This window comes from Microcebus murinus, chromosome 21 (genome assembly GCF_040939455.1).
Source record: "Microcebus murinus isolate Inina chromosome 21, M.murinus_Inina_mat1.0, whole genome shotgun sequence".
Classification (NCBI taxonomy): Eukaryota; Metazoa; Chordata; class Mammalia; order Primates; family Cheirogaleidae; genus Microcebus; species Microcebus murinus.
The window spans coordinates 15,034,644-15,059,366 of NC_134124.1; the positions used below are offsets into that span (position 1 = coordinate 15,034,644).

Consider the following 24,723-nt stretch of genomic DNA (forward strand, 5'->3'; position numbering starts at 1 on the left):
TAGTCACACAACCCCTACCCTTAAGCCTCAGTTTCCTCCTCTGTAAAATGGTAACAACTAAATATACCCACTCCATAGGCCAGTGGTGAGGATCCAATGGGAGCCTCCAGGAAGCTGGACTGTGTGATGCGAGTGGAGATAGTATTGCTTCCGCTATAATTCCCCTTATTATGAAAGGGTTTGGGGGACCAATCTTTCCATAACCTGTTCCTCAGACCATATCCCAGGATGGTAGGAAGCAGAGAGAACTGGTGAGGCTATTAAGAGTAAATCATGACGGTATAAAAGTTAGCTAGTTAAAATCACTTTTAAAAACTACCAAGTGCCTTCCATACCTTTTATAATAACACTTTGGGCCGCGAGCAGTGGCTCACGCCTATAATCCTAGCACTCTGGGAGGCCGAAGTGGGAGGTTCGCTCGAGGTGAGGAGTTATTTTTTTTCTTTTTTCTTTTTCTTTTTTATTTTTTGAGACAGAGTCTCACTCTTTTGCCCAGGCTAGAGTGCCGTGGCGTGGTGTCAGCCTAGCTCACAGCAACCTCAAACTCCTGGGCTCAAGCGATACTTCTGCCTCAGCCTCCCTAGTAGCTGGGACTGCAGGCATGCGCCACCATGCCCAGCTCATTTTTTCTATATATTTTTAGTTGGCCAATTAATTTCTTTCTATTTTTAGTAGAGATGGGGTCTGGCTCTTGCTCAGGCTGGTCTCAAACCCCTGAGCTCAAACTATCAACCCGCCTCGGCCTCCCAGAGTGCTAGGATTACAGGCATGAGCCACTGCGCCTGGCCGAGGTCAGGAGTTCTAGACCAGCCTGAGCAAGAAGGAGACCCCATCTCTACTAAAAATAGAAATAAATTAGCTGGACAACTAAAAATACATAGAAAAAATTAGCCGGGCATGGTGGTGCATGCCTGTTGTCCCAGCTACTCGGGAGGCTGAGGCAGGAGGATCGCTTGAGCCCAGGAGTTTGAGGTTGCAGTGAGCTAGGCTGATGCCACGGCACTCTAGCCTGGGCAACAGAGTAAGACTCTGTCTCAAAAAATAAAATAAAATAACACTTTGAAGTCTGTATTAATATGATCAGTATGTCCCCACCTTTACTAGTGAGAACACCAGGGTTTAGCGGGTTAAATAAGTTGCTCAAAAGCTCACATCTAGGAAGTGATGGGAGCAGGACACCTTCAGTCTGACTAAAGCCTGTGCAACTTGGGCAAAGTTTCTCAGTCCCTCTAAGTGGGAGCCCATCCATCTAAGCATCGGCCTTCCCCATCGGGGAAGCCGCCAAGTCAGAGTTGCTGCTGCCACTGATACTTGAAACCACTCCAGCTGACCTTCCTGTGGGTTAGCACAGTCTGTTAGCACAGAAAACCAGAGGCTGCTGATTTACTGGTGCAGGCTAGGTGCCCCACTCAGACATGGAAAGCAGCCAGAACACCAAAGAAACAACACTGCAAACTATATAATGTCTATAGCATGAAATACAATACACAACTAGCAACTAAAAAGAATTATATGTGTTGAAATGATGTGTAGGGTACACTTGAAAAAGGCAAGTAGCAGATTATTGTATACAGCATCATTTTATTTACATAGAAGAACAAAACAAAACCATATGTTTTTATATGTACATTTATACATATGTAAGTGCATAGAAAATGTTCTCAAATTATATTAGCCAAGTGATAACAGCAATTATTTCTGGGAGAGTGGGATTGAGTGGAGACAAGGGGTATTTTGTTAAATCTATATAACTGGAAATTTTTATAGTGGGAATGGATTACATAAATACGTCATTTGTGTAACCCATAATTTATATAGTCTAAAAATGTATAATTTGTATATTTAGAAATAGGAGGAGGAGGAAGGAAGCACTTTGCTAGGATTGAGGAACCTGAAGTGTTTTCGGTTCCGGCCCCATATAAGCTCTGTGTTCTCGGGCAAATCAATTTTCCTAACTAAGTCTGTTTTCTACAAAATACAGTCAACAATCCCTTCCTAGAAGCTGTTATGAGAGGCTTAGAGATCCCATGAAAGTGCAGAGAAACTGTAAAGTGCCTGCAGGGGTGAGCTGATGTTTACTGGGCCTGATGCGAGCACAATCCAGATAATGTTCCAGTTTTCAACCGAGAAATGTGGGGAAGTCAACTGCCTTCCGCAGGGGCCACTTGTGGCACGGGCAGCCTCCGTGATGGTCTGGAATATAAAGGACCAATGATTTCTTTGGCTCACACATCTGCCACTGGGTGATTCAGTAACCCCAGGCTGCTGAATGCTAGAAAGACTATGCAAGATCAGGGCAGAAGGGCCTTTCCTGCTGACCAGTCCTTTCCCCGAATCCCTGCACTGTGTGAAAATGGGAGTTGAGGTTCAGAGAGTGGAAGCAGGAGCAGAAAACAACAGAACGAGTGAGCATTGGGAGCGACTGGAATAAGAACACCCAGAGTTCCTCTCCAGGGCCCAAGTGATGGGGAAGGGAAAAATCTTCAGCAACATGAGGAAGGGGGCCCCCCACAGCTCGTTCGGCTGCTGTGCTGGGTGCAACAGCTGAACATGGAACAAATTAATCCCATAATGAACACCGTTGCACACGTTTAGGACTGTGGGCTCTGTTGACAATCAGACTACCTGGGTTTATATTTCAAATCCACACTTCCCACATATGTCACCTTGGGCTACCCACCCGATGTCTCAGCTGAGGTTTACTCATCTGTAAAATGGGAGTAATACTGATACATACCTTATAAAGGATTTTATAAAGATTAAATGAGATAACTCATTGAAAGCACTTACCACCGTGCTTAGCAGAAAGCAGCTCATTAAATGTTAGTTTCTCTGATTATTGCTATTTTATTATTCTTATCATTATTATTATTATTATTAACAGATGTGTTCTGGGATGAGCTGAAAGAAAAGGTAAAGGGAAGGAGAAACCTAATCCAAATGGAATATAACAGTTGTTAAAAACATGAACAGTTTTGCTTTCCTCCTCTCCATTTTTCCAAAAATGTGGAATGAAACTTGGAGTTAAATCACATTAAGTCCTAAAGTTTGGAAGTTCATCTCTTGTAGACCCTCTTTCAACCCTCCCAGTTAGATGAAAAAGCTGGCAGGGTGCCTCTAACTGCTCTCTGACACTCCCCGGTTTCCCTCTTAGATGCAGAAGCAGAGAATAAACTCCGAACATCAGCGTCTAGTTAGAACTTAACAGCCTTCTTCTATCTTCATTCACTCATCACTATAGCTACTTTCTACTTACAGCAAATAATACTGACTTTCTATGTGGGGTACTAATATAATGTTGCCTTCTAAAATAAATTTATATAAGTGAAAACCTTGAATTAAAGATATTGTACAGGCACAAAACACATATCTGGTAAAAACCCCAGCAGTGGCCCATGCATGAGCCATGTTGGAACACTCCCAGCAGTCCTACAAGCTCAGAAATTATCTCCATTTTGTAGACGAGACAAGTGAGGCCAATGCCAGCAAGGTGCAAAATAACATCATGTTCATGCTCCTGCCTTTGAATCTATCCCTGAACTATTTCAATTCAAATCAAATATTCAGCCTCAATTTTCTCAGCTGGATGGAAAAGAGGGTGCAAATTTTGGCTAGAAGAGGTAAATGCATTAGTCCTTTTTCTTTTCCTCCTAAAATAGGTGTTACAGGAAAGATTTTGACCAGAGCAAAGCAGAGCAATAGACAAAAAGAAAAGCAACATCCATCTCTCACCAAAGAGAGATCCAACACCAGAGATAAATGGGTAGACAGCACAGCACCAAGAAGACATTATTTTTGTTCTCACTCAAAGACAATATTAAAGGCAATATAGTTATATCCACTCCCTGGCCCTGCCCTAGATGCCCTCCCTCACCCACCCCCATGCCCACCCCCCACCCCCATTCCCTAGCTAGATAGCAATTTGCTTCAGGACACAGCAAGTTAGCAGCGTGAAGTGGAAACATTGGTGAGATGAAGTGATTTCTCAGAAAGCAAAGGTTTTCTACAAACACGTACTTGGGTGTCAGTTGAAGAAGTTGATTTTTACCTCCTTTGCCTTCTAGCTGCTGATGAAGAGTCCTGGAATGGGAGTTTTACAGCTGGACAGTCCATGGGATAGAGTCAAGAGGAGAGGAAGCACAGCGAATCCCTTTTGTCCTAGGCATGGGGACAGTCTGGTTGCAGCATCCATTGCCCCAATGATTGTCAAGGCCAATCTGGCAGACGTGGCTGCAGCCACACACCCCACTTCCCCAGGAGCAGTTCTTCTTGACATTGCAGGCTTCCTGGGAGAGGGCGGACTTCTTACAGAAGAGGGCAAGGTATAGGTCTCCTTCCCTGCACAAGCTATGGAATTCTTCGCCTTGTGGGTCTTCCACATGCATGCCATAGTATCCAGAATCCTGGGAGCCACAGATTTAATTCATGCCAGGCTAGCAGCTGTCTAGACAGAACTAACCTGGCCACGTCCTAGGAATCTCCAATGTAGGCATTTGATGCATCACCACATCATCCCAACGCTACTCCAAAGAAATAGCAAAGCAAGGTCATGAGCCCCTCTTCTGAAAAGGGGATCACTTTGTTGACCATGGCAAGAGCCACTATTCTTGCGATTGCTGCCCTTTCCCTCCCCCAGGGTGCCTGTGACCTCTGCAGATACCAGTCACGGGCTGGCTCACACAGGCATGTCCCAAGAATCAGGAAGAGTCCTGCGATATAGTATGATCTCATTTTCTCACCTATGTTGTCATCTTTGCATCCTTACTGAATCCAAGTTGCCATTTAATATGAAAGACCTGCCACTAAGAAATAATATTTTATATAAGCAGATATGCTTGCTAAGCCCCTGGTGAGAGAAGCATTTCATAAGGAAGAAATCCTACGGTATTTATGTATGTGTGTATGCATATATGTATTAATTAGTGGATCCTATCAATATCAAGAGCATTAAAAACAGTTTACTGGCCAGGCGCGATGGCTAACACCTGTAATCCTAGCACTCTGGGAGGCCGAGGCAGGAGAATCACTTGAGCTCAGGAGTTCGAGACCAGCCTGAGCAAGAGTGAGACCCCCATCTCTACTAAAAATAGAAAGAAATTAATTGTCCAACTAAATATACATGGAAAAAAATTAGCTGGGCATGGTGGCACATGCCTGTAGTCCCAGCTACTCAGGAGGCTGAGGCAGGAGGATCGCTTGAGCCCAGGAGTTTGAAGTTTCTCTGAGCTAAGCTGACGCCACGGCACTCTAGCCTGGGCGACAGAGTGAGACTCTGTCTCAAAAAAAAAAAATTTTTACCAACTGCCTCCCAACACTAAACATATTTCTCCTCATTGTAATCTGGTTCTTATTACCTCTTTCTCAGTCCTCCCCTAAGCAGTGCTTTGTGCTTGGAGGAAAAGAGACATCATGCGCAGACAGGAGAACTCTGGACCTCCACATTCACAAATCTCTGCCTTTTCCATGTAAAAATGAAGACAGGAATCCTCTCTAAGGAGGGGTATTAATCCTAACACAGGGAGGTCCCATCAGTGTGGTGACCAACCACCTTTAATTTGCCCCAGACTGTGGGGTTTCCCGGGGATGTGGGATGTCATGGCTAAAACCAGATGGTTGGTCATTCTAGTTCTCTGCGTGCTGTGACTATCCCTTCTCACCATATCTGGGGACAGAGAGCAGAGGGAAGGTTAATGCATTCTGCCTTCATGGATGCAATAGGGGTTTAGGAGGCAATTGTGGCATCACTTAGGAAGAAGGACCAACAGAGCAAGTAGAAGGGCAAGGAGACCTCATTAGGTTTAAGCTCTTGGCACATCTTTTTCTTGCAAGGTGTGTTCCATCTGCATGCCAGCTCCACCCACGTGCCCTGCTCACTTTGCTTCACTGTAAGAACCAGCAGTAGAGCCTTTCAGTAGGGTTTTATCAGCAGCCACAAGAAAGACAGCTGGAAAAGTCTGCCCTCGGAGTCTCAACCCGGGGAGACAATTTGCCCCACGATGAAGTCAGATGGTAACAGCACTGATATTGAAAGGGAGGCATCTCCTTAGAAGGTCTGAGGGGATGAGATGCTGATAGGGGTAGGGCACTCAGTTTCCCTCCCGAACTCTGGGTTGTGAGCCCATTCTCCATCGACACTCTCGGGAAAGGTGTGGGATCCTTTTCCCATTGTCACAGAAGGGAGTGAACCAACATTTATTCCAAATGACCTCATCACGAGTATGCCAGTAAGAAAATGCCAACTTTAAACACACATACACACACACACACACATATACACTGGACCAGCGATAAAGATGCCTTTTGGTTATAGATCTAAAACCAAGACCTAAGCAGAATCTGCAAAATCTATCCCCAAGGAAAAAAGAAAAGAAAAATGCTCATGGCCATAAAACAAAAATCTTCAAGCTTCACTTGTCAGTACTTTAGTATCTTGACATTGATATGAACCTAACTTTATTTAAAAAGAGCTCTGATTAATTCACCCACCAAAGCACATCCAGGAGATGGCCAGAATGGGAAGGAAACGGGAGATGTTCAGTCTAGAGAGAAGACTGACAGGTGTGAGTGGCAGATCATTGTCTTCAGTATCTAAGGGCCATGGGTGGGGGGGAGAGGTGGGAGTGACTGCACAGCCTCACACGGACACTGCAGCAGGACAGATTCATGTTCTAACAAAGTAACGAATCTTCATGTAATTAAAGCTTCCCTGCAATAGAAGGGACTGGATTAGGAGGTAGTGAGCTCCCATCCCCGGAGGTATGCAAGCAGAGACTGACACTTTCATGAGTGCAATGGGAGATGCTACTCCTGCCTTGTACAGGAGGCTGAATCTGAAGACGCCTGAAGTCCCTTCACAGCTCTGAGATCCTCGACGCTCTGGCCTCAGGTCCTGCCCCGCACTGTCCTCCATGTACCTTCCCAGGCCCTCAGCCCCCAGTGCCTGGCGCCTCCCTGGTGGTGATGAGATCAGGAGTGATACCAGAGGGTCCGGATCACGCCAACATGAGTGGGAATGAATGGCTAAGCTGGGAGCCATGTCTTCGGTCAGAAGCATGATTCCAGGGATTCTGGATCATTGTGTATGGGCAGTTTCTCCAGTTCCTGGTGGTGTCCACTGTGTAGAACGGTGTACCTAGGGAGCAGGGAAAGAAGGCATGAGAATTCAGCAGGCATGCTTCAAAGGCTCCAAGGAGAGCTCTCCCTCCAGGCCCGACTCCCCGTCTCTGCCTGCTTCTCAGGGCATGGGCATGTGGGGTGGGGAGGGGGAGGTACTTTACAGAGAGGGAAGACCAAATGAACTGTAGGCAGATTGTGCATGTTAAAAGTGGAGAAACTGAGTCCCAGAGGAAACAATAGGTCTGGGATTACACGGGGAGTGAGTAGCAGAGCTGGGAGTAGGACCCCGATTTCTTTTCTCCCAACATAGCCTGGTTCTCTTTGTCACTCATCAGAATGAACCCTGTGTCCACCTCAAGCTGCAGGTGAACAAACTAGGTCTCCTCTACCAGGGATAGTTTTGTGTTCAGCAATATCTACATGCTGAGTGGGATGGAAAAAAAAACCACTCAGGGCCTGAAATACAATGTAACTATGTTTGTTACTTTGATTCGTTTTGGTGTCATTTTAGAACAGCAAATCAATTAGATGAATCAAAAAGCAAGTTGACTCTAAGCATCGCAGTGAGATTGAGTACTTGACAAGTGTTTATTATTATTCTGCAGTGTCACACAGTTGCACTCGATATGTTAATTGCCTTTAGATGCATCTCAATAGCAGGCACATCTCATCATCACTCACCCAGACTCTGGCATGGTGGTGATTCCTATAAAATGTCTGCAGATTTTAGAAGCATGATCACCACTCAATTCTCTCAGGCCAGGTGTCAAGCCCATTCAATGAGACAAATACATACCAGTCAAGTATGTGGCATCATATGTTGACAAAATAACTTGTTGGTGGCTTCTCCTGACTTACATTGATGCTTTACTTGGAATTACAATCATTTATTGCTGATTTGTATTGATTTGGGTTGGTCTATACTACACCCTTTTCTTGGATGACCTTACTTAATCCCCACAATAGCCCTACAGGATAGTATTGTTTCCATTTTGCAGTTGAGGACAATGATGCATAGGCAGGTTTGGTGATTTGCCCACAAAAATATAGGTCATATGTGGAAATACATCCAACCAAGGCCATCTGCCCGAGGCCAACACCCATGTGCTTAACTGGTTCTCACACAGCCCATGGACCAGGAGCAAGTCTAGAAGAGTGGTTCTCAGCAGGGAGCAATTCAGCCCCCAGGGCCATTGTGGAGACATTGCTGGTTATCACTGAGGGGGTGATGCTACTGGTATCTGGTGGGTAGAGACCCGGGATGCTGCTACATATTACATGATAGATAGCATAGCATCCCCGCACAAAACAAGAAATTTTCTGGCCCAAAATGTCAGAGCCAAAATCGAGAAACCCTAATCTGGAATAAATAGCCCTCTTGGCTGGCTAGAAGCAGGTGTTAACTGAGGAAACACAGACATAGGGAGGCGCATGAGTCTGAGCTTTCACGGAACCGTCTACTGCGGCCACTGCTCAGAGGAGGAGAAAGAGGAGGGCTTGGTCTTGCTGTCTCAGGGGTGGCAGAGGCAGAAGAAAATCTACACATAAGTAGACCCATGCAGTTCAAATTCGTGTTGTTCAAGAGTCAACTGTGCAGCATTTGAGTGGTTTCTCTCGCCACAGTATGGTGGGTGATGCACACAGAAAGGAGGAACTGGTCTGAAATTTCCTTGGCAGGAGTCTCGTAGAGTATGTCACCGATGGAGTCTGGCTCTTGCAAATGGGGACTTGGGTATTCCAAGTTTCCATGAGTCAAATACATTGTTAATACGGTACTTTCACCTTGATTGTAAGTAATAAATAATTCAAGCAGATTGGGATCATCTGTATGGCTACCTTATAAGCTCACACTGCCTGTGAATTCAGGCCTTGCTCCGCATTCAGGTCCACTCTGCCGTGGGTGGCTAACTTCACGCAATGCCTCTGACCAGAGTGTGCAAACCCCCAGCAGGCTGTGGGCACATTCGTGGGGATCGACACACCCTCGTTGTGAGGATATTGAGAGGAAAGAAAGCACATGGTACTGGGGGCATTCAAATCCCAACTCTGCCCCTACTAGTAAGTTAGTCTCACCTACTTGGCACTTTTGTTATGGCAATGAAATTAGCACCTAAAAATGCCTTATCAGAAGGAAAGGACACCCTGTATGTGCAGGAATCTTCACTGGTAAGCAAACCAAGGCTCAGAAAATGTGACCTTCCTTGGGTCAAAGAAGCAAGCGTGGAACGGTTGAGGAGACGGGCTCTTGAGGCAGAATGTCTGGGTTCAAATTCTGGCCCTGCCACTTAGCAGCTCTGTGAATTATTCCAAATGTTCTGGGTTGTTGTGGACATTAAATGAGATGATGCACATAAAATGCTTGTTAGAATAGTGGCAGCCAAAAAGCAAGCACTCAATAAGCATCAGTATTGTTATATGCCGATCAAAGTAAGACTTGAACCTAGTACTTACCATCCTGATTCAGAACAGAAATCCATTCCTTAGTAATTGATCAAAAATGTCTGTTCACTTGACAATTGATCACAGAGCTAAAAGAAACCTTCTGGCTTTACAGATAAAGAAATAGCCCCAGAGAGATACCATCACCTGTTAGAGTGGCAAATGTCTCTCGGTCCTGTTGGGTGCGAGCAAGCGCTTAGCTGCCGTCTCACGGCTGCTCTGGCGGGAAGTGGCGCCCAGGTGAGTGGGAGTATCTGGGCAGTGTCACATCCTGGTGAAGAAACACGGCTGTTTCCCAAGCAACAGCCATGCAGCAGGCAGCTCCCTTCAAGCCATTAATTTGCTCCAAACATGATGGGAGCCACATTAGGTTTGGTAATTACCTGAGTCTACAATTCATTCACTGAGCAATTAGCATCATGCTTAGAGCAGCCTGGATGTGCTAATTAGCAGCGTAATAATAGCCCCCTCTGCCTGCCCAGCCTGGTATTATCAGGAAATGATTAGACTTTATTACGCATCGCCCTGCCCTCCCCTGCAAGGCGGTGCTCGCTCACACTGGGCGGAGGGGCGTTTGTTGGAGCGGGGGAGGCTTGCAAGATGTTTTAATTATTAAAATATAAAGTGCCTCGGTTTAGAGAGTCAACCCTAAGGCAGAGTTTCGTGAAAGCTGGAGCTCTATCACCTGGAAATGCATAGTTTTACAGAGGGTGTTTTCTCTGGGAACATAAATCCCAAGCATTTATTCATTTAGCCACTTGTGTATTAAAAACATGTTCTAAGTAGCTACCACTGTCAAGGCACGGTGCTATGCCTTGGAGACACCACAGTGGAGACACTGTCCCTGTCCCCACGGAGCTGGCGGTGCAGTGAGGGGACTCCATGGTCAGATGGGAAATCACAGCCCTAAGAGGGGCAGGAGGGAGAGGTAGCTGGTGACGCGGTGAGGGCATGCCAGCGAGGGCAGTGTCCTCGGTTAGTGCCTCAGGGTGGTGGGACGGACGGAGGAAGCGACAGGAGATGAGAACTGAAAGATGGGTAGGCATTCACCAGGCGAGGGGACAGCAAAGGCCTGCAGGCCTGGGGGCAGGCGTCTGTCTAAGAGGACGGGGCAGAGTCTGCAGAGCCCACGCTGAGGGCCGCTGCAGCCCATGGGCAGCGAGAAGCCGGCCAAGGCTGTAAGCAGAGCGAGTTGACAAGGACACTATGTTTTGTGGGAACATCCACTGGAGTGAGGCTGGAGTGGGAGCCCCGAAGGAAATCGGGGGGGGGGGGTGAATTATCCTCCTGTTGTGGCTGTGATGAACTGCCGCGAACTCAGTAGCTTAAAGCAGCACACATTTATTGTCTCACGTTTCTGGAGCTTAGATGCGCAAAGTGGGTCTTCCAGGGCTAAAAGCAAGTGTCGGCAAAGGTGCGCTCTTTCTGGAGGCTCTGGGAGAGGCCGTTCCTTGCCTTCCCCAGCGTTTGGAGGCTGCCCATATCCCGCAACCTATGGCGCCACTGCCCCAACCTCTGCTGCCACCCTCACGTCCCCCCACCGACCCTCCTGGTCCCTCTTACAAGGGCCCTGCGACTACGGTGAACCCACACAGATCATCCAGGACCATCGCCCCATCCCAATAGGCTTAGCTCCATCGCGTCTACAAAGTCCCTTCCGCCACGGAAGTTGACATGCTCAGAGGTTCTGGGAATTAGGGTGTGGACCTCTCTGGGCAGCTACAGTTGTGTCTTACCACAGGTGATTTCTGAGGTGTCCAGAGATGTCGGTGGCCCGGCGATGTAGGATGCTAGTGGTGGAGGTGTTGAGAATTAGTCGGATTCGGGATGTGTCAGGAAGGGAACGCTGGCGGGACCTGCCGAGGCACTGCACGCGGAGCCGGAGAGGGTCTCCCAGGCAGGGGCCGCGCGCGGCAGTGGTGCAGAGGCAGGAAAAGCATGGGCGCCACGCATGCTTGGAAGAGTGGTGAGTGTTCCAGGGCACATCCTATGTGGCAAGGCTGGGACATGAGGCCTAAAGGAGGTGGCAGCAACATTATTGAGGTCCTTAACGGCTAGGCTCGGGAGGTTGGGATAAGTCCTTGGGTGCCGGAGGGTGAAATGAGCGGTGGCTGCACTGTGGAGCAGGAGGCAGCCGAGACACTGAGCCCAGCGTGGAGGGAAGAGAGAAGGTTATGAGCAAGAGCAGCATCGTGGGCGGGAGAAGAGAGGGGGACTTTGTCCAGGTCGATGGGCTGGACACCATCGTTGACTCCATGTGGGGACGACTGAGAAGTGTCCAAGGTGAGTCTGACTTTCCAGCCTGGGCAAGACAGTGGGTGCTAATGTCATTAACAGCATGGTCCCCAGCCACTGTGACCCTCCTATTCTCCAGGGGAAGCACCCCCCACTCCTCAGTAATCCCCACAGAGCAGCGTTTCTGTTCTTCCCCAGCTTCCTGGTAGCTCCATTCTGGACTAGCTCATCATTGTCACTAGAGAATGGGTATGAAGGGATCCCAGCCTCAGGTCCACTCTTTGGTTATCAGTGGAGTAAAGACCCAAACCCACACCTTATCATGCAGCTGTGCATTTTTATACAGACATTTATAGCAGTTATGAAACGGGGAATGTTTCCTTTAAGGGTGCTCCTCTCCTGGGATACCCCATCCTCCCCCCAGCTCTCAAGGACTCCGATCCCCTAAACATGCTTCCTCGCTGTGGGGCATATCCGGTGCCCATTTTCCAGTCCTCCCCCTGCAGGAAGCTTGACCTCCTGGTCTCATAGCACCATCCGGCAGGGGAGGCGAGGCCCGAGTTAGACCACTGTGCTTCTGTCTGCAGGAAATACGTAACTGGAGATTAGGAGACACAATCAGGGCCTGTTAGTGCTTAGACAGAGAATGGGTAGGGCCCAGGGGAGCCAGTTTGGGCTCTTTTGCTCACAGAAGTGGAGAAAAGTGGTCTAGACAGACAAAAAAAGATTGGATGTACAGAGAAGAGCAGGCAAGAAGCAAGGGGGATGCTAGTCCCTGGGAACACCCCTCTTCCTCCTTTTAATGCCAGTAAAGATGAGTAAACTTCTGGCTTTGGGAATCCTTGAGATATCCTAGTATCTTTCCAACAAATTTCCCCTTTGTTTTTCTTTCATAAGCTCTTACGACTTATGACAGACACTGTGAATTACATACTTGAACACCTATGTGTTCACATACTTGAACACCCACACTTTCTTCTTTCTTTCTGGCAGAGACTACCTATTAGTAAAGACAGAAGTGTGAGATGCATTGTAGCTAAGGGTTTGCCCTGTGATCCTCTCCTCTCCAATGGAATTGAAGGGTCTTCTAGGGGAATCTTCTGGAAAATGATTTCCTCCTGAATAAAATACATGTACAGGAAGAATTTGCCATCTCTTCTAGCATTTGGTTGCGGTTATGTTGGGAAGATGCAATGTTTGGAACATTGGCAGCCTTTTTGTGACCATGAGAGGATCAACTATCAGGCTTAGAATGGCAGAGTAGAAAGATAAAAAGGATCTGAGTCCCCTACAGTGTTCTCTAATCACTAAATTAACCAACTCTGACACTACCAAACTCTGGACTTTCTAACTTGTAAATTGACAAATGACCTCATTGTTTAAGTTCATTTTAGTTAGACATTGTAGTACTTGTCAACCAAAGTGTTCAAATTACACACTAGCCATGACCCCTGACTTTCATGTCTACAATAACTTCCCACATTGTGCCACATCAAAATGGTATCCACCCTTTAAGACCCAGTCCAATGCCCACCTCCTTCCATAAGACTTTCTATACCATCCATCAGCAATTATTGTCTGTGAGAACACAAATTTTGTCTGCTACTGTTAGCTGTCTTGTTTGGTATATGTCTGGCTTCCTGGTATTCCTGAAAAGCAGAGTCCATATTTTGTGATGCTATAAGAGGTAACAACTGTTCAGTCCTCTACCAGACCTTGCACTCTTTTTTAAATATTGCATTTGACATTTATAATGACTATGACGTTAGCACTATTATTTTATATGCCTCCATTTGACAGATGAGGAAACTGAGACTCATGGAGGTTAACACTTGCCAGAGATCGCTCAGCTATTGATTGGCAGGGCCAGGTTTCAAAGCTAGGCATGCTAAAAATCCAGAGCCTAATTCATGCTATTAGTATTTCCCAATGTTATTTATTTTTAATACTCGATTTATAGCTCACAACACCTCACAGAGTGAGGTGTGGAAGATCATAGAATCAATAGAAATATTGTTGAATAGATAATGAATGAAACAATACACCCCTAACATTGCCTGGCCTTCAAACTGATTACAAAAGACGTTGGCGACTTCTCTCCCAAAGCAAAAGTGTGTGTTGTTCCACTCAGATAATCTCTGCATTCATGATGTTCCCTTCCATTCTGCTCTGCTCAATACCATATCTTCTGGGGTGAGTGCGAGGGGAGGCACAGTCTCCTCCAAACACCTACATTTTAGAAACAGCCTTGATACGGGCGTTCCTAGGTTTTGTTCTCTCTATGAGGAGATTGGAGAAGCCTTCCTAGCATCGAAACTCACATCAGGGACTGGGTTCATCCCATGAAAACACCCGGCAGAGAAGCTGGGGAGTCCGAGCATGAAAAACAGATGTTTCCCCTTTTTCATCCTCAGATGGAAAATTCTCAAGGAGTCAAAGAAAGAGTGTGTATGGTGGGAGAAGGAAACAACAGCTTGTAGAAGTGTGACTTTTTTATTTTAGGCCATTAATTCAGTAAACCTGATGCAGCTAAAAAAAAAAAAAAAAAAAAAAAAAGAGCTGCCAGAGGGTGTATATATGTGAGTGTTCCCATGAATCTGTAACTAGCAACACATCATTTATCCAAAAATCAGTTATCCAGTGACTTCCACTATCCAGAAAAAAAAAATATCTCCTTGAAACTAGTAAGAGATTGTAGCAAGTTTGCAGGATATGACGTTAATATCCAAAAGTCAACTGCTTTTCTATATACTAGCAGGAAAAAGTAGAATTTGAAAATGAAAACATATTAACACATATATTGGTACCAAAAATTAAATATTTGATGTAAATCTAACAAAATATATAAAATATCTATATGTACATATAGATCTATATGAGGAAAACTATAAAACTCTAATCAAAAATATCAAAGAATAAGGAACTACACAAACAAAGATGTATTTAATTTGCATGGATTGGAAGGTTCAATATTGTCAAGATGTTAGTTCTTCCCAACTTGATCTATAGATTTAATGCAACCCTGATCAAAATCCCAGCTAGTTATTTTGTGAATATTGACAAATTGATTCTACAGTTTATATGGACAAAGACCCAGAATAGGCAACATAATAGTGAAGGAGAAAAACGAAGTTGGAAGACTGACACTACTTGACTTTAAGGCTTATTATAAAACTACAGTAAATAAGCTTTGTTTAAGTGTGAACTTAAACAAAGAACGGACAAATTGATCAATGAAATAGAACAGAGAGTCCAGAAATAGACTCACATAAATATAGTTGATTGATCGTTGACAAAGAAATGAAGGCAATACAATGGAAAAAGATAGTCTTGTCAACACATAGTGCTAAAACTGGGCATTCACATGTAAAATAAAAAAAAGAAAGTAAAAGAATCTAGACACAGACCTTCCATCCTTCACAAAAATTAACTCAAGATTCATCATAGGTCTAAATGTAAAACACAAAACTGTAAAACTCCTAGAGCAGAGGTCCTCAAACTTTTTAAACAGGGGTGCTAGTTCACTGTCCCTCAGACCGTTGGAGGGCTGGACTATAGTTAAAAAAAAACTATGAACAAATTCCTATGCACACTGCACATATCTTAATTTGAAGCGAAAAAAACACCCACATGTGGCCCTCGGGCCGTAGTTTGAGGATGCCTGTTCTAGAAGATAGCATAGGAAAAACTATAGATGACTGTCAGTTTGGTGATGACTTTTTAGATACAACACTAAAGACACAATCCATGAAAGGAATAATTGATAAGCTGGACTTTATTAAATTTAAAAGGTTCCGCTCTGTGAAAAACACTGTAAAGAGAATGACAATACAGTCGACAGCCATACTGCCCTGAACACAACCAATCTTGTCTGATCTCAGAGGATCTTGAGTAATGACGATGTGTCAATATAGGCTCGTCAAGTGTAACAAATGTGCCGCTCTCATGGGGGGTGTTGAAAATGTGGGAGGCCATGCATGCGTCAGGCCAGGGGATAAATTAATGGGAAATCTGCTCAATTATGCTGTGAACCTGAAACTGCTCTAAAAAAATAAAGTCTCTTAACAACAACAACAACAACAAAAAAAAAAGCACACTGATTTAGGATTTAGTCACAATCGTTTGTTTAAGAAGTACGGAATCCACCACTTACATCCAAGGAGATTAAGAAAGAGTTGGGGCACTGGGAATAATTCAAATGTGAGAACCTCTGAGGACCACAACTGTTATTCTGCTGGGTGATTGCAGCTCCATTACAGTGCTTTTCTGCCATGAATCTTGGGAAGGCTGTGCTCCCAGAAGGGAAGAAGCCAAATGCATCATTAAAAAATAGAAAACAAAATCAACCTCCCGACCCATATTAATCTTTTGCCTTCAGGTCAATAGCGGCCAAGCTTTAGGAGGAATATTGGGCGTGGCGGGTCTGTGCCAAAGACAGTGCACCCTCAACTTTGTCCAGTGAGGACAGAGCACTAAACAGAAGCTAAGGATGCTTTGTATGAAGAAACAAATAGACCCACAGACAGACTCACAACGACGGTGACAGACTTACAGAGCACGGGCAGAGTTAGACAGGAACTGGTCTATTGCAGAAGAGCAGGAGGAAGCTGGAGACAGAGGAACAGCCACTTTTAGTTGACACAGAAAACAGCCACAGATGAGGGAGAGCCAAGCAGAAGGTGGTAGAGAAAAAAAGAGAGAAAACACAGAGGTTAGTGGACAAGTGATCTTAGCCCAGATGAGCATGCCAATTTCCTTAAAGTGCATTCAGGGGAGGATAAGGAGGGGGGAACAGTTATTGCACAGCATGGTTCTGCCACACCATATGTCTGCAAATCACATTTACAGTTAGTATCTCATCTGAGTTTTTACAACAACATGGGATACTCACAGAGCTTGTTACTACCTTAATTTACCAAGTAACAAAACACAGTCTCCTCTTCCCTCTTCTTTAGCTAATCTCCTATGATATGTCTATCGCAGGAAGAATCTTTGAAAATATAATTCAATATAAACGGCCACTTCCTCCATACAGCCATCTCTGACTCTCTCACTATAATATTCCCCTTCTCTCTTTTAAACAAGAGGCACTTTCCGCTTCTAAAATTTATTTGACAATATAAGATGCCTTATGTCAGCCTTTGCCGTGGCTTGCTGCATGCAACTGTACATGTACTGGAATAGCACGTTTCCAGATAAATTATAAAGCTCTTGGGGAAAGAGCCATGGCTTATTCAGCCAGCACAGTTAGGTATGTCACTGACCGTTAACTGAGCAATGGTGGTTGACAGTCAAACATCCAGAATTCTAACTTTAGCGCCATTACTAAGTAGCCTTGCGACCTTGGACCGCTATGGCTCAATTTCCATATCTACAACATGGGGATAAAAACAACACTTCCATCAGTGAGTTATGGTGGTGAGTCAATGAAAGAAGGCAGTTCATCATACACACATTGTACCTGGCATAGTGCTCATAAATATTAGCTAGTATTATTTTCATCAAAATTTAAGTTATTTACATAATTAAATGGTGATTTGAACCTGCAATTTTTTCTTCCTTCAACGGACTCTTTCTAGTATTTTCTTAGCCTGATGGCATGCCCGGGTATCCTAAGCTAACAAGCTCTCTAATGGTCATCTGAACACCAAGTCTATTTGATGAAAATTTCCAATTTCAATACTTCATATGCTAGTGTGAAAATCAACAAACAAACAAACAAACAAACAAAAAACCTCAGAAACTTTCAATAGGCACTGAATAATCAGTTGAAGATTTGGATATCTGGGTATGTGCATGGCATAATCAGACTTCAAGGCAATAAGGACCCATTCACTCATATAGCAGGAGCCTTGTTGAGTTTTAGTGCACAAATGGTAGCTGAAACTACTCCTTCACCCTCTGTTTCCCACAATTAAGTAGTCAAGAATATTTCTATGGGGCTGGGATTACCCATGGGGTAATATTATTATAATCATTATAAATCTTTGATATTTGATATATATACATTATTTTATTGGACCTTAATTATTTAATTACAATTCTAACAACTTTTACCAGTTCTGACCTGACCCCACTAGCTCCACTGTCAGAAACGTCCTGGCTCACCACCCGGACATCTCTCTACTCCAGGTACCTCTGCTTGTCCCTGGTGGCAGGCTGAGGTCTGGCACGTCCTGCAGCCAGCTCTGCCCTGGGTCAGCACCATTAGAAGGCTGTTGGCTGCTGTCGATGAATCTTTCTCTGTGGCATAAACAATAAGTTCCTACAGGGGGGCTGTGTTTGTTTGGTCAGGGCGTTTTCCATTAGGTTTGGTCATCGGCAATTGGCTGGGTTACAAATGCGGTCCTGAGACCAAATGGCTGGAATCCAATTACCCCAGCTTCCTGTCTGCAGAATACTGCCAGGGAGGAGCCTCGTCAGGCTCCCAGGACTCAAAGTATGTCCTTTGGAGAAAACTAACAAACAACAGATCCTCAGATATTTTGATGGAGAGGCAGCATGGTGGGGAGAGAGGACACGCTGGTCCAGAATGCAAAATCTCTGGCGCCACTCCACATTCCGCCTCTTCCTGGCTTGTCTATCCCTTCGCTTCTTCCAGCTTCAGTTTCTTAGGTATTGTAGGAATATCATTACACCGACCAGGGGGTTGTTGGGCGCATCTAATGAGATGACTTAAGCGAAAGAGCTTTGGAAATGTTAATCATGATGATGATGATGGTGATGGTGATGCTGAAAACAATGACAGCTGACATTTATTGAGTACCTACAAGAAGGGTACTGTCCTAAGTGTTTGATGTGCACTATCTCATTTAATACTTACAAATGTCTTTGGAAGAACTGGTGATGATGATAATGATGTATTAATAAGAGTAGCTAACATTTCTTAGGGGTTTACCATATACCAGCCTCCAGTCTCGGCGTTTTATGTATATTAACATATGTAGCCTTGCATCATGTGAGATAGGTACGATTATCATCTCCACTTGATATATGAGGAACATTAATCAGAGAAGTCGGGTAATTTGCTCAAGATCATGCTGCTAGTTAAGAGGCCACAAGGATTCCAATGCAAGCAGCCTGATTTTAGAACAGGAGTTGCCAAACTGTTTTTAGAGTTGGCAAACTTTTTCTATAAAGAACTAGATGTAAGTATTTTAGGCTTGAGGCTACAGAAAAAAAAATTAAAAAATGAAATATAAGATATTATCACTGAGTTAGAGATACCGTACTTTCGACACAGTCAATTTCTAAACCAAATATACTTTTTCCTCTCAGAACAGACTTGAGGACAAGATAGAAGGCTGAAAGTGAGCAGACTCAATGCCTAGCACAGTGCCTGTTACATGGCAGACATACAATAAATAACTTTGTATGGAGTGAAATAATTCTGATTTCTGATAGAATTCAATCATTCCCTAAAATCTCAGCCATTTGCCCAGATTCTTATGGACCTTGCATTTGAATGTGCAAATGAAGACAATAAATATTCCTTAACCTAAGTTATAGGGAATCGGTAAGAATTTATGAAATAATTTCCCTAGAACTATTTGGAGGAAAGAAAGACGTTATGTGCAGAAATATTATTTTTTATAATGAATCATTGTATTGACAAAAAGGGCCCTAGGGGGCCATACAGGTGAGTTTGAAATAAACACATCCCTAACAAGAGGCAGGACCATAGGGAGGACTTTGTGACTTCGTCATAAGTTAATGTTGTCATGTCCATCACTACAGTCTCACGTTAAAGCAGAGATTTTTATTTTTTACTTAACCTTGAGTTTTTACTTTAGGGAATAAATGAACTTCTGGAAATACGTTAAAATTCTTGTGCATATGCCTAGATTTTTAGAGAAAAGGCCATAGATTTCATCAGATTATCAAAGGGTTTTATTATTCCTTAAATGTTGATACTAGAGTAATATTGTTTTGGTGTTGTTTACCTCTGATGAGGAAAAAGGAAAGATGAAAGATGCTGGTGTGTCATGATCAATACTAGGTTTTCCAGATGTCCTTGTCAGTAGGGTGCTTTGTTAGACTCCCAAGATGCCCACGTAGGGTCCCATAGTAATGCACCAGTTTCCTGCTGACATAGGTGTCTGAGTGTGCACACCCATCTGGAAGATTAACCACCAGTCCGGGCTGGCTGCAGTGACCAGCACGCAGGGACAATTTAGGCAGGTCGATGCAGCACACAATGCAGCAATACAAAAAGGCCCACCGAGACCGCCATCACAAGCCCTGAGTCTATCATTTTGCATCATTAGCGCCTAGCGCAATGCCTGCCACACATAGTGGGTGTTTAATACAGATTTACCTAAATGAGGATAAGCAGAATGATGAAATCAATTGCAATGATTCCGTACATTCCTAAGATGATTAATAAGGTTGTTCCATTTCTATTATCTCCTGGGACATTCTATGTAGATGGAATCATGCAGATTTGTCAATTAAAGGGCGATTTTCGCCTTGTCCTGTTTGGTGGTGGTGGTGATGTTGGTATTGGGGGCATTGGTTAGTTTTATGTTGAGATAGCTAATCTGGATGTTTCTCTTCCGTGTGCAGGCCTGAGAGCATCCATGGAGAGATTACGGCTGTTGCCCTCGGGGAACTAGGTCCTGTGGAAAACGTATTAAATAGATCAGGGTGGGCTGGATTAGGTTTCACAGACGAGGTAGCCCACGAACTCGGCCTTAGCTTCAACTGGTTAGTGGGCTGCAGCCAAGCAGGGAGACATCACATATGGCCTGACAGCTGGAAAAGGAAGTGGGAGTTGGCCCAGTTTTACTCATTCTACTCTGAATTGAGCGCAGTGCTGTGGGTGTAGAATCCCGATGAGCAACGGGGAACCACTTGAAAGTTCTTGAGCTGTGGAATATGGAAAATTTTGGGGAGGGTGTTGCTTTAGTTTTTCTCTTTGTTATTTGTTCTTGTGTGTGTGATTTTTTAAAAACAGAGCAATCCAACAGTGTGTGCAGATGTAAAGCGAAAAGAGGCGGAAGCTAGTGGTCGCTCTCCTTGTGTAAAGCGATGGGCAACAAGCTCTGAGAGATGGCGGTGAAACCAGAGAGCGACCAGATAAATCATTGCAAAGTAAGAGAATTTGGAGACTAAATGTAAGAGACTTAGAAGCTACAAAAATCAGAGATGACTTCCCACCTGGAACACCAGACAAACAGTAATACCGATAGTGATATTTTGAATTGTTGCCCAGTCCTACATATTTTATAATACAATGTCTTAAGGAGCCTCCTTACACTTACCGCTTTTAGCTTAGCTTTCTGGTTTTTGTGACTGTACGTTTTCCCATCTATTAACATAGAAGCCATCAATGGCCATGGAGCAAAATTGATTTATGTGTCTCTCTTCTAACAGCACACAAACATTTGTCAAGTGAATGAATAAAATTTGGTGAGGTGTCTAGGGCATTTGTTTCATGATAAATTTGAGACCCAGAAGAAGAACTCTGAGCCTTGCCAGAATTTACTGAGGAGGTGAGTGGCAAAAAGCAAGACGAAACCAGAATTCATGTCTTTTGTTGTTTTTGTTTTTGTTTTGATCATTCAGGGATATCACAGTGAAACCAACAGCTGCAACAGAAAATTCTTAATTGGCAAAGAAATGCCAGGAAATTGGGGAATAAATAGAGACTGCTCTCCACTAAGGAGGCTACTATTAAATGAGCCAGAATTCAAGAATGATTTTGACCTTTTAGTCTTGCAAGTTCAGTGTTTCCAGAGGCTGTGTTGAGGGGAGAAGATGTGGTGATAAGGGTGACCCCAATAAGATTACGCTCTCGTAGTTCCTTCCACTGACTCACACCCTTGACTGTCTGCCCACTCTCCACCCGCTGGGACAAGAGGGCCCACTAGAAACGGTGCCTCGGCTCAGCCAGCCGGGGGCTTTTCACTTGAAATCATGAAAGCCTGGCTCGCCTTCCCTTTCACAAAGCCTTAGTAACTGATGACTCACAGTTTCCCCAGTGGCAAGTCCCCGAGGATGATAAAGAGAGATTGCTATAAGGCTCTGGAGAAAGAATGTGGGGTGGAGAGGGGCGGGGGTCTGTGTTATGGCCAAGAATTTTGTCATTAGGCAGTGGCACATGGGCCCCCATTTGGATCCTGTTGACAACAAGACCCTATAGTAATGCAACGCACGTCATGCTAATTCAAGGGACTGAGGATGGAATGAAATGATGTAACCACCTAATGCCATTCAATACTGAGAAAGACTCAATTGAAATCAAATTATCTGATCTCAACCAAGTTTTTAAAAATATAGATAACATCTGCCCTTTCATTCATGGCTCCAGACCAACTTAAATGACTGTTCATCCAGGCTACCAGGCTGCTCACACATATTACAAAATGTCTTCTAATTTCTGAGGCAGTGTATCTTCAAAGTTTGATGCTATTGTGTCTGTCTCTCACCTTCTAGGCAGGCAGAAAAATACAACATGGGTTCTTAAGGTAGGCAAAACTAGGTCTATATCCTGGCTCTCTCATTATTACTTGTATGACCTTGGGTCAGAAACCACGTCTCCTTAAGCCTCATTTGACTTATCCATAAAATGGGTGTTATATAAAATAATAACAAAAATAATAATAGAAACTACCAATTATCTTCCTGGCAGTGTTCTAATTGCTATGATAGACATAATTTTATTTAAATTATACAACCTCATGAGTTAGGTAGTATTAACACCTCTATTTTTACCAATGAAGAAACTGAAATGCAGAGAAATGAACTTGCCCAAAGAAACAAAATTGGCAAGTTGAGAAACTGGGATTCAATCCAGTAAAGACTTGTTTTGAGAATTACATGATATGTAAAGCAGACATATTAATATCTTAGCTGCTCAATAAAGTTGCATCATTTTACCCTCTTAGGAGGTGAGATGTGACTGTTGTTTATGAGACACATGAATTGGAGAAGATCAAGGGACATTTTAGATGCTCCATAACAAGACACTGAACGACACCCAGACTGCATTTCCTGCGCATACACATCGTGTGTGTCTTTCTTCTACAACTCTGTAGCCAAATCTCCCACCATCTCCATCTTCTCCTCAGTAGTCTTCTCTGCCTGCCCCTTTTCAGATTAGACAACTGGCATAGAAACAATCACTGCCTGCCACTTCCACGATTTCCCTGCTCCTGGTTTTTCAACACTTTCCATACGACCCTGCCTACTGCTTCCAAATTTCAAATGCCATGGAATCCATTAATAACAGTAATAACGGTAACGGCTCCACTTCAGTGAGCGCTTACTGCATGCCACGGACTGTGCAACACCGTTTACCCGCTTTAACCCACGGAAACCTCAATATAACACTCTAGTTGGGGATTGTGCTATCATTATTCCTTTGCAAAGAAGACACTGAGGTTCAGGAAGTTAAGGAAGTTGTTTGTGTCACACAATCGATAACTAGTAGAGCCTAGTTCTCAACTCATGTCACTTAATGGCAAAGCCCAAGCTCATAACCAAAGAAAGTTTCTTGATTTACAGATGGCCAAACTTAAGGCAGAAAGGGGAAGGGATGTGCCCAGTCATGCAGCAAGTTAGTAAGGATGCTGTGGAAATACATTTTCTGACATCTTTTGAACATGCTCGATTACACCCTAGGCTTAGTAACTCTCACTGTGTCCATTCTACCTCCACAGCCTGGTCCACCCTCCCTTCGCTCCATGCTGTCTCAGCAAATGCCATGCTTGGTGAAATGGTGCTCAGTGTCCTCTAGTATCATACAGTGTCAAGTAACTGACATGACCTCAGTCTGATTCATCACTGCATCCTATAAATACAAAACTTCAAGCTCCAGTTCTTTTTCAATAGAATGAACCAAAAAGAAAGTAAAACTTACTACAGGGAAATAATGGTATTTTGAAACTCTAATCCTTTGCTACTTGCAAGAGATATGATAAGCATCTTGATTTTATTCAACACTGTCACAGAAAGATTTTCCTCTTATCAGAAGGCTGCAGCTTTTGCAGTGGGTGGAGTATTAATGGCAGAGCTGCAGTGAGATTTGGGGCTGAAAGAGTCCGGTGGAATGGTGCAGTGGAGATGCTGTTAAAAATGAAATGCACTGAATTCTTCTAAACAAGTGAATTCAATGAATTTACTAGAGAGATGCAATGTGCCAAAGTCTGTGTTGGGCACTAGGAAAAAAAAAAAAAAGATGAGCAATAAGAATTGGTGAACATTCTAAAGGAACTCAAAATCTGGTAGGAGAGCTGAGAAAGGGCATAATTAATGAACTATGCTGAAAAGCACATCAAAATGTCATCGGAGAAGAGCACATAATGTGTTTGGGGTTTGGAATAGGTCAAAAACCTCATGCTGTCCTGGAGGCTGAAAAAGACTTCAAGTAGTAGGTGGCATTTGAAATGGACCACATAAGAGATACCAGAGAAAGTCTGCCCCATGGGAAGAACAGCAGGACCGGTAGCCAAAATGGGAAAATGTAAAGAGAAAGTGAAGGGAGCACAGAGCACATTGTTTGCTTTGCAGAGATAAAGAGGAAAAACTGGAGGTAGACTTAGAAAAATTATTGGTAGACAATGAGGAGTCCTCCGGGGATTTTGATCAAGGAAATGGAATGCTCAGAGTTGTGTTTTACAGACTCATGCCCCAGACCAGATGAAAGATAAAGTCAATTGAAGAAGGATGATGTCACTAAGGATGTAGATAAGGAAATTCATGAGAAAATCTACTGAGTCCATGACCAGATTCATTTCTCTTATTTCTGATAAAATGAATAGTTTTAATAGGAAGCCACTTTCTGGCTGGCCAAGAATCGGTCCTTCCTTCCCGTTAGATGTTATTTGGAATTAGCTAAGCTAAAATCAATGAAGAACTACTGCATAAATACATCTTTGTTTACAGACAGCCAACACTCCATGGAGAAAGAGGGGAGGCAAAGGGGAGAAG

General features: G+C 44.0%; 1 protein-coding gene across 1 annotated transcript in view; it reads right to left on the reverse strand.

The window, feature by feature from the left end:
* Nucleotides 1–6,612: 6,612 nt before the first annotated feature.
* The window catches only part of HTR4 (5-hydroxytryptamine receptor 4), a 143,356-nt gene continuing 125,245 nt past the window's right edge, over nucleotides 6,613–24,723 (reverse strand). Inside the window, exon 6 of the mRNA XM_012741598.2 lies at nucleotides 6,613–7,132. Coding sequence (XP_012597052.2) covers nucleotides 7,045–7,132 — 88 coding nt within the window. The 3' untranslated portion in view covers nucleotides 6,613–7,044. The remainder of the gene's footprint in view (nucleotides 7,133–24,723) is intronic.